Source organism: Peromyscus leucopus, chromosome 1 (assembly GCF_004664715.2).
Source record: "Peromyscus leucopus breed LL Stock chromosome 1, UCI_PerLeu_2.1, whole genome shotgun sequence".
Classification (NCBI taxonomy): Eukaryota; Metazoa; Chordata; class Mammalia; order Rodentia; family Cricetidae; genus Peromyscus; species Peromyscus leucopus.
This window is the reverse complement of record NC_051063.1, coordinates 60,779,842-60,792,129: the sequence shown is the minus strand read 5'-3', so window position 1 is coordinate 60,792,129 and position 12,288 is coordinate 60,779,842. Positions and strand designations below refer to the sequence as shown.

General features: G+C 53.0%; 1 protein-coding gene across 2 annotated transcripts in view; it reads right to left on the bottom strand.

Annotated features, from left to right (window-relative positions):
• The window catches only part of Osbpl5 (oxysterol binding protein like 5), a 73,144-nt gene extending 62,642 nt beyond the window's left edge, over positions 1–10,502 (bottom strand). For both annotated transcript variants that reach the window (XM_028871093.2, XM_037208799.1), the window contains exon 1: positions 10,480–10,502. In XM_028871093.2, the coding sequence (XP_028726926.1) occupies positions 10,480–10,494 (15 nt within the window). In that variant the 5' untranslated portion in view covers positions 10,495–10,502. The remainder of the gene's footprint in view (positions 1–10,479) is intronic.
• Between the last annotated feature and the right edge of the window lie 1,786 nt (positions 10,503–12,288).

Sequence of the window (12,288 nt, the reverse complement as noted above, 5' to 3'; positions counted from 1 at the left end):
GATACCAACAAAAGCCCAGCAGGGTGATTCTAAAATTATACCAAAAGGCAGCATTCATCATGATGTTATTTGGGACAGTCTAGGGGTACATCCACAGATGAATGGTGAAGAAAATGAAGTATGTTCAGGGTCAACAGATAAGTGTGCACAATGGAGCTGTAGTCAGGCATGAAGAAGAATAAAATGCCATTTACAAGAAAATGGGTAGAAATGGAGATCATGTTAAGCAAAATAAGCCAGACTCAGAGGATCCAAGTTCAGCTCCCAGCATAACCATCAGCAGGCTCAACAATGGTATATAACTCCAGTTCCAGGGATCTGATGCCCTCTTCTGGCCTTCTTGGGCATTGATGTGCACAGACCCACACATAATTACAAATAATAAGAATAAAACTTTAGCAGCTTATTCACACAGGCAAAACCCAAAGACAGTCCAGTGTTCCTTAGCAGTTCCGTGAATAAACTGTAGTATTTAAACTGAAATTTCATTTGACAGCACAGATGAATACTGGCAGCATTAAGAGTATACAAGAAGAAGCCCGACAAAAGAATATTACTGTGCAATATTGTTCATATGAAGTTTGGACACAGGCAAAGGTAATCTCTGTGACAAAAGCCAATGTGCTGTTAGCTCTGGGAGCCCAGTGCTGACAGAGGCTGGAGATGTTCTCAGTTTTTGGTCGGAATTATGGACATACGGGTTTGTTTATTAGCAAAATGTATCAAGTTGTGTTATAGTTAATATAGATAGAAACATATTTAATCATAAACACTTAAAAATATTTTACTGCCGGGTGGTGGTGGCGCACACCTGTAATCCCAGCACTCAGGAGGCAAAGGCAGGTGGATCTCTGTGAGTTCAAGGCCAGCCTGGTTTACAGAGCTAGTCCAGGACAGGCTCCAAAGCTACAGAGAAACCCTGTCTCGAAAAACAAAAACAAACAAACAAGTATATATATATATTTTTTTTACAAGAAGACATGAAAGAAGAAGGGTGTCAAGGGAGTATCACACACACACACACACACACACACACACACACACACACACACACACTATTAATAAAAGCCATTTTTCAGGACCCGAGCAACCAAACCAAACCCAAAAGAAACCTATTACTTTATGGAAGTAATGCATATTAATAATTTTGAAAACCTATTATAATTAGTGTTGTTGTGTGTGCACATATGTGTGGAGGGGGCACGTGCTGCAGCATGTGTGTAGAGATCAGAGGTCAACTCTCTGGAGTCTGTTCTTCCCTTCCATCTTTATATGGGTTCCAGGAATTGAACGCAGGCTGTCAGACTTGTGGGAGAGGGGGGCAAACACCTTTCCCTGTTAAACCACCTCAATGGCCAAAAACTTAAAATAATCTTCTTTTGAAGTAGCTGGGGCTGGAGAGATGACCCCATGGTTAAGATCAGGCACTACTCTTGCAGAGGATCTGAATTCGGTGACCAGCACCCACACTGGGTAGCTCACAACAGCTTGTGACTACACTTCCGGGCTACTAATGCCTCTGGCCTCTACACCTGCACACAAGTGCCCATGCCTCCACGCAAGCACACACTCATACACACACTGAAAATAAAAATAAATATATTTTTTTAAAGTAGAATCGCTAATACGGTTTTGAAACAGTGTGGTGATAGGGTTCTTGCCACCTGGCTTAGGGACTCTCCATAAAGGCACAAGAATCAATTCCATGCTGGATTAGTGTTGGCAAAAGAAAGACACAGATTAACAGAATGGAGCAGAGTCCAGGAATCCACGGGCCATTGGTTTTTGACACAGACACAAAGACAGAAAAGGCAGATCAGTGGAGAAAAGGCAAGCTGCCAAACAAAAGGCACTCTGACAACTGGCCTTTTCTCTGCAGACAGACAAACCTTGTACCGCTTTCTAGAGAAGTGTCTGCCAAAACCATGTAAGGAGGATTTGTGTCCAGCCTGTGGCAGTACTGGGAGGTGGTGATACCCTTAGGAGGCAGGGCTAGGATGTGTCCTTGCAGGGGCTGTTGGGACCTGGAGCCCATAAATTACTGGCAAATCAGATCATAACAGTACAGCCAGATGGTGTGGGCGACCACGGAGCAACAGCGCCCCGCGTGTCACTGAAACGAATGCCAAGTGGCTCTGGCCTTTGGAAGGCAGGTTGGCAGGTTCGGATTTAAACACTTCTAAGAGACTCAGCGGCTTTGTGGCTCTGCACCCACCCAAGCAAAGTGACATTGCACAGAAATGTGTGTACTGTCTACGGCTTCATTCACAGATGCCCAAGACAGAAGCAAGCCGGCATGTGACATAGGAGCACCAGGGCATCGGCGGAGCAGATGTACCCCGATCCCCTCCCTCCACTCACAGCATCCAGGAATCCCAGAAGCTCTTTGCAGCATGGGAGAAGCACAAACAAATGTCTACCCACCAGTTGTTGGTACAATTTTCTGGAAAGGGCAGAAGTGTAGGGACAGGAGAGAGATCAGGTTTCCCAGGGGTGAGAGGCAGGGGACAAGGTGGACACTGAGTGGTCAGACTGCTCTGCAGTTGGAAGGTGGCGGCAGTCACACCACTGTGGAGACACACCCACACGCTATCAAGACGATCTGTGTGGACTGTAATGGTACTCGGTGTGTTGCCACAACCTAGAATCACCCGGGAAGAAGAGAATCCTAAATGAGGGATTAATCGTCTACATGGCAATGGTGGCAGGGAGGGGGGGACAGGTGGCGGCTGTGGGCATATCTGTGGGGGATTGTCTTAATTAAGCTGATTGATGCCACTCTGCGAATGTCACCATTCCCTAGGCAGGAGCTCCTGAACTATGTAAGAGTGGAGAGATGGAGCTGAGCACAAGCAAGCCAGGGAGGGTGCCTGAATTCACTTCCCTCTGCAGATGTGCTGGCTGGGACCAGCTGTTTGAAGTTGCTGCCTTGACTTCCCTGGAATCGTGGACTGTAAGCTGGAATTGTAAGCTGAAATAAACCCCCTCTCCCCTACATGGATTCTGTCAGGGTATTTCATCAGCACAACTGTGATGAAGCTAGAACAGCCCAGAAAGTCATACCGACGAAATGATGGAGAGAGATGCCAGCGATAGGGAGGGAGCAGTCTTCCAAAAGCACATGCGCAAATACACAGAGGGGCTGTGGGACATGTACACAGATGCAGAGGGGCCCTGGGGGTGGGTACAAGCTGAGCAGCAGGGCCTCCTGGAGGCCATTCTGTTCCAGATCCAGACCTGGCCCTGTCCAGGGCAAATTCCACCATGTGTCTGGTCATCAGGCACAGCTTGGGACCTATACTCCTTGAAGGAGTGACTCTCTGGATGTGGGAAGGGGCCATAGACACTGGGAAACTGGCAGGAAGGTCTGGGGCAGCTGTCTTAGGAACTCATGGGACAGGGTATGGGAGGGAGAGAATAGATGTGGCCGCTGGTATTTTCAGTCTCTGACACTGGGGCCTCAAGCGAGCACCCAGCAGGACCATGAGCGTAGTCTTATCCCGGCTGGGTGAGGGGCCTGTCAGCATATGAGCAGCTGAGCAGTAGGCAGAGCAAGTCTTGGCTCAGGGCCTGGTCCAGTCCTAGGCCCAGGTAGACAGAAAGGGCATGGGTTGTGTCCTGCCCTATTGGAGGCCATGTAACCCCACGAGAGGCTGACAGTCCATGCTCAGTCCTTGACGACTCATCCTGCTGGTCAGAGAGGAAGGGACACAGGGTGGCCTGGAGTGATGTGGACGGGACTGTGAGGCTCAGGAGTAGGATGGGGAGTGGTGAAGGTCCTCTGTGTGCCCATCGCTCTGGCCTCAGGAGGGAGGATCCACTTCATTCCTGAGGGTAGAGGGGACAAGTGGGTACCTGTGCGAAGACCATTTATGAGGCAGAGGACGGAGCAAAGATGGGATAAGCATCTCCTTCCTGGCTGCAAGCAGGTCTGGGATGGGGACCCGATCCTCCAGCTGTTTCCAGCGGGATGTTTGCTCTCTTTCTATCCTCTTGTTCCGTGTGTGTGTGTGTGTGTGTGTGTGTGTGTGTGTGTGTGTGTGTGTGTGTGTGAAATCACCCTCAAGTGTTCCTCAGGCATTGTTCACCTTGTTTTTTCAAGTCCCTTTCTGGCCTAGAACTTTCCAATTAGGCAAGGCTCGGCTGGCTCACCTGAGTCCCAGGGATCCACTTGTCTCCACCTCACCAGCACTGGGATTATAAGTGTGGCCCACCATGTGCAGCTTTTCAAAGTTAGGTTCTGGGACTCAAACCTAGGTCCTCAGGCTTTCACAGCAAGGACTTTACACCCTGAGCCACCCCACCCCCCAGCCCAGAACTTGGGGGTTCTTATACCTTCAGCCTCCTACAACTCCTACCAAAAAGGTATTATATAACAGATACTTCCAAAATGATGAAAACATTCTATAAGCTAAGTGGCCCGGTGTGGCTGCCACCAGTCACACATGAATACAGACTGAGGGTGTAGTAAGCAACCCAGGAATTCACTTCAGTAAATTTTTGTTTTGTTTTGTTTTGGTTTTTCAAGACAGGGTTTCTCTGTGTAGCTTTGTGCCTTTCCTGGATCTCGCTCTGTAAGACCAGGCTGGCCTCGAACTCACAAAGATCTGCCTGCCTCTGCCTCCCGAATGCTGGGATTAAAGGCGTGCACCACCACTGCCTAGCATTTCAGTAAATTTAAATACCAGTTTAAAGAGCCTCAGGTGGCCTGTGGCTGCCAAGGCACACTTTACTTTGTGGCTGGGACACTGGACTCACATGGGATGTAGGTGGTAATGTTCCAGAGTTGCTCCTGAAGATGTCCCATTTCCCAAAGCTACAGGTCTATTTAACGGATCCCTGTTAAGTTGCATGAATTTTTCCAGAACTAGAAGAAGCCACCCTAGTACCCAGGTAGAATCTGCTGGCACACAGATGCATGCGACACCAGCCCTGGCCAGCACGGTCAATTGACTTTTGATGATGGTGTCGAAGTGTCTCCAAGAGTGAAGCGATCTCCTCCTAGATAGAGAGGAACAGTGGCTGGCCACATGCTGAGGGGTGCCGCCACACATAAATAAAAATAAAATAAATCTAAATAAGTTTAAATGAACTGTCCCCGGCGCTGAGTGTGATGGGGTTGGGGTGGCCCACAGCCACCCTGCAGCTGACAGCCCTTCTTTGATTGCTCTGTGGAAAGAGCAACCCAAGAAGCGGTGTCTGCCACTGGGCAGGGCTGCTGACTTCCAGGCCCATTGGGCTTTGAGATCACCAGGAAACACACATGTAGTGTGTTTGTGTGGACCGACTGCAAACACAGGTCCTTGGACTCTGGCCAGGGACTCACAGTGCCTGGTGAGGAGTGAGAGCCGAGAACATCCGGACACCGGTCACAGGGCTTTGTTACCGGGTTGGAGACTGTCCTGCTCTTGTCCTCCCCTCCTGTCTCCTTACCGAGGTGGGGAGAGCCATAACTTAAGCCGGCTAGACAGGCTCCCGCCTGTGCTGGAGGCCGTGTGTCCTCCACTTGACAAGGACAGCTGAGGTGAGGTACAGTGCTGAGAGCTATGGGGAGCCAGGATCAAGGACAAGTCCCAGGTCTGGAGAAATGCAATGTTTACCTGTCAGAACCTTTGGCTCAGAAGCCCAGGGAGGCCAGTTCGGTGCCCAGATGGGCAGCAGCAGCAGCAGCCTCACAGCTGGCTAGTGCCCAACTGTGACACATATCTGGCCAGGGCCAGACACTGTGTGCCCCTGGGGAACCTGCCTGGTGGTGAGTGAGGCTGAGTCCCATCTTCCAGACTGCTGCCTTGGGGAGCAGATGGTTAAACAGAGAAAGCTGATGGGCAGCCTGCCTAGAGATCCCTCCTTGTAGCCCCTCCCTGACTGTTATCAACAGCTGCAGTACCTCTGTGTCCCACCTCTTGTGATACCAGGGAGCCCCAGCCCGAGGTAGCCCTGGACAGTCCCTGGGTCTGGAGACAGAGCCAAAGAAGAAGTGGCAGCCACCCACTCCTAGAGCAGCAGGGTCTGGAGAAACAGACACTCGTGTGACAAGGACACATGATGGGCCAGCCAAGACTGCTGTCCTCAAAAGGACAGCTCCTGACTCAGCCAAGATGCGACTCTCACCAGATGGAGGTGAAAGATGGAGACAGAGTCGCAGGTCACCCTGGCACTGGGTGCCCTGCAGGTTTCTCCGGCTGGCAGGCCTTGAGTGTCCTTGTCCCTGCTCCAGCTTCGCCCTGGAGAATGTGAGGATGAGGTGGGCTGGAGTAACCTGTCTTGTCTGACTCATGCAATGGGGTTCAGAGGCAGCGAGGCTCCAAATGGACTGTGCAGACTTGGGGTGCATGAGGCCTGGGGGTGGGGCTCTGGCCGAAGAGAAGCAACAGCCCAGTATTGGGAGGTTGGGATTGTCAAGCCCTCCCTGGCCCTCCCCAGCAGCCACCAACCCAACCACACCTCCTATGGTCATCCCTGCTCCTGGCTTCTGTGGCTCACAGATGCTCTACCCCAACCATGGCCATGGCCTCAGGGTTGGCCCTCATCAGCCAGGGGCTCTCAGGGGCAGCAGGCGTCTCTTCTCACTTGAGCACCCGCTGGTCCTACTTCTCACCCTGCTGTTTCCCTCTCCTCCTTGGCGGGAAACACGAGTTCTAGAGGCTTTTCTCAGCCCAATTGCTATTCTCGTCCTCACCTCTTCCTGCCCGCCAAGGCCAGGAGCTGGCCAGAGACAAAGAGGATGTCGAGGAACTGGGAGCCGAGATCCCTGAGGGACAGTGCACGGAGCCCGGCCTCCCAGGCACCAATAGTTGTCTGGATGGGGCCCAGCCTGGGGTTAGAGGCTCAGACCCAGGCCTAGTGTCTACAGAGCACAGAAGGTCCCACCTCTCAGGGACAGCAGCCCCTGAGGCAGAGCCTAGCACACGGGTTCTACAGATGCCTTCACACAGCCTTTGTTTGTGAGGTATTTTCTTGTAGGGGGATTGGCCCTGCTGGGGCCCAAAGCTAAAGGACATTTTGCTAGTGGGTCCTGTGGGCACTGCACCTGGGGTCTATACGCTGTGTTAAAAGTACCAAAACTGAGTCCTCGGCTGGGGGTGGGGATGCATGCCTCTAGTCCCAGAAACTGGGAGATTGAGGCAAGAGGATCAGGAGTTCAATGTCAGCCTAGGCTATACACAGGCATTTTGAGACTAACCTAGGCTACAGGAAACTCTCTCAAAAAACAAATGAACAAAAACAAACAAACTTCCAATTTGTTCATATGCAATGTCATATCGAAATTAGTAATGTTCCAGTAGCCATAGCCAACACACAAAACACCTATCTCACCCCATGCCCAGCAAACAACTTGTGAGCATTCAGTTCTCCGGAACACAGTGGGCGCCTGCTGTCGCTGCTATAATTCGCAGACAGGAACAGCAAGCAGAGAAGGCTGCAAGTGCTCACCCCAGTGTAGGAGCATCAACACTGGCATCTGAGCCTACGGCTTGAGAACAGGACCTCACCCCACACCCTGCCGAGAGTCTGCTGCCACCTGGCTGACCCTGCCTTGGTCCTCTCTGCCACCTACCCTCCATTGTTGTTTGATGGGCCTCATGCAGGGCCAATGACAAGGGTCAGAATAGCCTCTGGGGAAAACTCGAGACCTGCCATGTCTCAGTCTTCACTTCCCTGGGCTGACCCCTGCTGCTTCCCAGCTACTGATCTCAGGACAAGCTCAGCTCATAGAATGGAGTGATTCAGTTTGGGGCCCTCTCCCTAGGGCTTCCTTGGGTCCTGGGCTGGTCACCAGGTGTCAAAGCCAGCTCAGGGTTGCTAGGGCAGAGGGGTCTGCATTGCCCTGACTGGTCAGCAAATGTCTCCGAAATCCTGGGGCACTCTGAAAGCTCACTACCTAATAGATCTGGGAACGGGGTGAAGGCAGGACCTACAAGCCACAGGGTCCCCTGGAGAGGCCATCTGGCAGGTGCACTCACTAGACCACTGGCCACAGTACACATGGAGACCTGGACCTGCCATCTTGTCACCTGGGAATATGGCTTGCTACCTGGGGCACCCAATGAGGAGCAAAGAGGCAGGCAGGGAGGGGTAGGGACAGAGAAGGGGGGGCAGAGCAGCTGTCTCCTCAGCTCCCACTGCCCCACACTGGCCCTGGTGGGCCTCCAGTTGTCTTGCTTGTGTGTCCTCAGAGGAATGGATAGAGCAGCAGCCAGTGGAGTTGACTTGTCGCTGTCCTATCCAAGCCGGGGCGGGGGGGGGGGGTAGCAAGGACAGCCTAGCTAGCAGACTCTGCCCCAGATACAGAGAGGGTCACAGAAATGGGAAACAGTAATGACTCCATCAGCTGGATAGGAATTACCCAGAGGGGCAATGCAGAGGAAAAGGGGCACTGTGGTATAAGGAGGGCCATAGCACCCCAAATCCTGTCAAGACCTTCAGAGCACTAGACAGCTAGGACTCACAGGAGCCCGTGGTCCCAACTTCAGACTCTTGACCATACCTAACTCACCTAGTCCCACCATTTCTTCTGTCTTCCTAGGATGAGTGGCAGTCCTGGGCCCCGGACGATGTCGTGGGAATTGCCCTGCAGGTGAATTGGCGCTGTGAGCCCTGCCAGGCACAGTGCTCAAACCTTTACTGGGGGCCCACTGTCCTGACTGTGCATGTCTGATGCAGGCGCTTCTCTCACTTGCTGATGGGGAGACGGAGGCTCAGAATGACTTTGTGTTCCTCCGAGGCCACAGAGTCAGGACTGTCTCCAGCTTCAGGTCCCCCACCTCAGGTGCTCAGCCGCCCATATTTGCCTAGAATCGGAGCTGGGGTGGGTTGGGGCTGTTCTGGCACGATGCTCCAAAGACTCCAGAGCACAGCAGTCGCTGGTGGGTGGGACCCTCGGCTGGAAATGATGACGAGGGTGGAAAGCTGGGGTGAGCCTGAAGAGCCTCCAGGAACCAGGGCTCCCTGGTAGACAGGCAAGCAGTCTGTGGCTGCCTCTTACAAGGTGTGTTACATAAAGGCTGGCAGAGAGCGAGCAGCAGCCATCACCCTCGTTCCTCCTGGGCTTTGGCCATGGAGAGCAGTAACCCCGACTTCACTGGGGAGCATGAGACCCTGAAGGCTCCATCACCGCCTCAATCCTCTTTAACCAGTACCACCCTCCCACCCCACCTGCCCACCCCCCGATCTCAGAGCCCCTTTGAGTCTAGAACTGCAGAGAAGTCCTGTTTCTTTGCAGCTGCAGTGAGGAGCAGGAGTCACAGGCACCTGCTCCTCTGGAAGCTCTCATGTGACCCCAGCCTCCCCACGTTGACCGGCGCTGAGGGTCTTGGGTGAGCCTTGCTCCGTACAATGTGCTCTTGGAAACATCTAGAGCCAGAACAGAGTGCCTCCTTTTTCAGGAGCCATCCCAAGAGCTGATACTGCCTCTCCCATACACCGATGGACACTTAGACATCATATGGGCAACGGGGGCGGGGGAGCAGTGTGTCCCTTCACATTAGCCACAAAGCCAACTTCCTTTTAGGGCAGTGGTTCTCAACCTTTCTAACGCTGCGACCTTTTTAAAAATATAGTTCCTCATGTTGTGGTGATCCCCCCCCACCATAAAATCATTTCATTGCTACTTCATAACTGTAATTTTGCTACTGTTATGAATATCTGATATACAGGACATTTGATATATAATCCCAAGGGGTTGCGACCCACAGGTTGAGAACCAACCAGTGTTCTGAGAGACCAGCTATGATCAAAGGCCCCAGCTACCCTCAGCCAGGGAAAGTCAGCCTGCTGACTCCCAGTTAGCTCCAGGACCCTATCTGTACCCAGCATGGGTCTAAGCCAAGTTCTTGTCCATTCCTGCCATGGGGAGAGATGTCCAAAGAGCACCTCAATATTGTTCCAAATGTCACCAATGCAATATTAACTTAGGAATTTATAAACAACCCATTTCTTCTTAAAGAGTGAGCTAAGCTGGAAATCTCAGACAGCCTGGGAGAGGGCTCCGCAGAAGGAGGCATAGAGTGTGAGGTCTGCTGGCAAGCATCTGGCCAGCCTGTTGGGCTTCCCTACCCAGGAAGGGTATGCAATCCCCTCACCACTCTTGGCGGTAGTGCAGGCAGTAGGTGGTGACAGGAGCCACCCTGACAAGGGAGCAGGGCCCTGTGTGTGGGTGCAATGCAGCATCCCTGCCCAAGGCACCCCGGGGCTGCTGGAACCAGCTGCCTGCTCCCATCACGCCTGCTATCGGCCTGTGGGGCTGACAACTGCTGGGGTACAGCGGACCTGAGCAGGGGTGCCCCTACGACGTCTGGTTCAGCTGACCAGGTGCAACTCCAGAAAACTTTGAAGTCAGCAGAAAACCCTACAGGGTCCCCAACCTCCTCCCCGTAGAGCTCCAGACCCTCAGATTCCTAGCGCATCTCAGCAGTGTAGCCTCAGGGATGGGACAAGGCTGCGCGGGGTGGGGTGGGGTGAGGGTTGTTGCACACTCACCGTGCAGCACGGCATGAGGGCACGGGGCAGATTTCTCTCTCCTCCAGGCTGGTCCTCAGTTCTCCACTCTCAGCTCGGCTATCTCCAGTGGGTCGGGTCCCCAAGTGGGCTAGTCCCGCCTCCAACTAGCCGCTCAGAGCCAATGGCAAGCCAGACCCGACTGCCCCGCCTCCAGTGAAGGCTCTTCCTGGCGGGATGGCAGCAGCTACAGGCAAGTGTGGATCTGTGAGGCGGGCGCGTGAGGCACGCGACCTAGGGCTGAGGGGCTCACTGCTGGGATGTACCCCAGAGACTTGCAAATAGTGACCCACAATGGCCTGATGTGTGATGTTCGGGGACAGCTGTCCCCTCCAGCGTGGTCCTCTGCAGCCTTCCTCTGGGCATCCAGCCCAACCTGGATGCAGCAGGAGATGCACTTACCTAACACCAGGGCTGTCTCTTCTGCAGCTCATTTGGATAGGGGCTGCAGGAAGAGAAATTACTCTAGAGCAAACACCTAACACCCCACTGACAGACTCCCTAACCCCTCTACGGTCTTTCTTCCCCAGGGACAAAGCACAGAGGCTGTACGTGGCACATCTTCTGTATCTAGTGCAGTGGGCGCCAGCTTCTCCCAGCACCATTGCTCAGCCTTTCCCTCCTCTCCCCTGTCCTTCCTTCTCCTCCCCTATCCAGCTGTCCTTCCGCCCTGGTAGCTCCCAGGAGGCCTTTCTGGGGAGAAGCACCATGCCTGCTCCAGAAGGGCTCCTCAGGGGTGGCTGTGAGGGGGGGGGCAATTGTACAGACAGTGTTAGTGTCTCTCTACTGTACTTACGATGTCAGCAAAACTGTCTCTGGCTCCGCACTTGTGGGTATCTGCCTCTGTGTGTTGGTATGTGGCAAGGACCAGCTTGCTTACACTTAGCTCTGCTCCTGGCATGAACTCCTGGGCAGTGAACCTCAGCATGCAGGGGAGAGTGGTCAGGGCCACAGGATTTGGGCAGCAGAGGTTGCTCAGAGTGGCAGTCTGGCAGGCCACCCTGCCCTGTACACTTCAAAGAGGAAACAGGAGGTCTGAGAGGCCACCTGCTGGCAGAACCTGGCTCTCTCTGTGCCTCCGTTTAGCCACCTCATAAGGGTCAAGTGAAGTGACCTTTGTAAAGAGATGAGTGGAGTTTATGGTACATGAGTGCTCAGCAAACACACGAGGATGGACTCTTCTCTCACCCGACTCTCAGATGCTCCTCCTGGAAGGTGTCCTGTTGCCCAGAGCATAGATGTGGGCACTGACTCTCTCAGAGGCTCCCTGGCTTGTCCTGGCCACTGTGGGGCAGGGATTCAGGAGATAGGGAGCTTAGTATCCTGTGTATACTTGGGGGGCACTATGGCAGAAGGAGGCTGCTTTGTGGACAGGCAGGACAAGAGGAGTATGTGTGAGATGTTCACTTTACCCATTCTGGGTGCTCTTAGCTTCCTAGGGCATCCTGAATGGAACAGCTGGGGCTGGGGTTCCTAGCATTTACCAAGAGGACACTGCAGATCCCCGCCTGTCCTCTGTAAAGGTGTGCTACACTGTTTATGCTGCATCTGTTTAATTATGTACAGATGTGTTGCATTTTGTTTCCCCTTGCCTGCCTAAGGCACCTGATTGGTCTAATAAAAAGCTGAATGGCTAGTAGCTAGGCAGTAGAAGGATAGGCAGGGCTGGAGGGCAGAGAGAATACGTAGGAGGAGGAATCTAGGCTCAGGAGGAGAGAGAAGAGAGAATGAGGGAGAAAGAGAGGGAGACACCCTGAGTCAGACAGACAGACAGATACAGAGGAAAGCAGG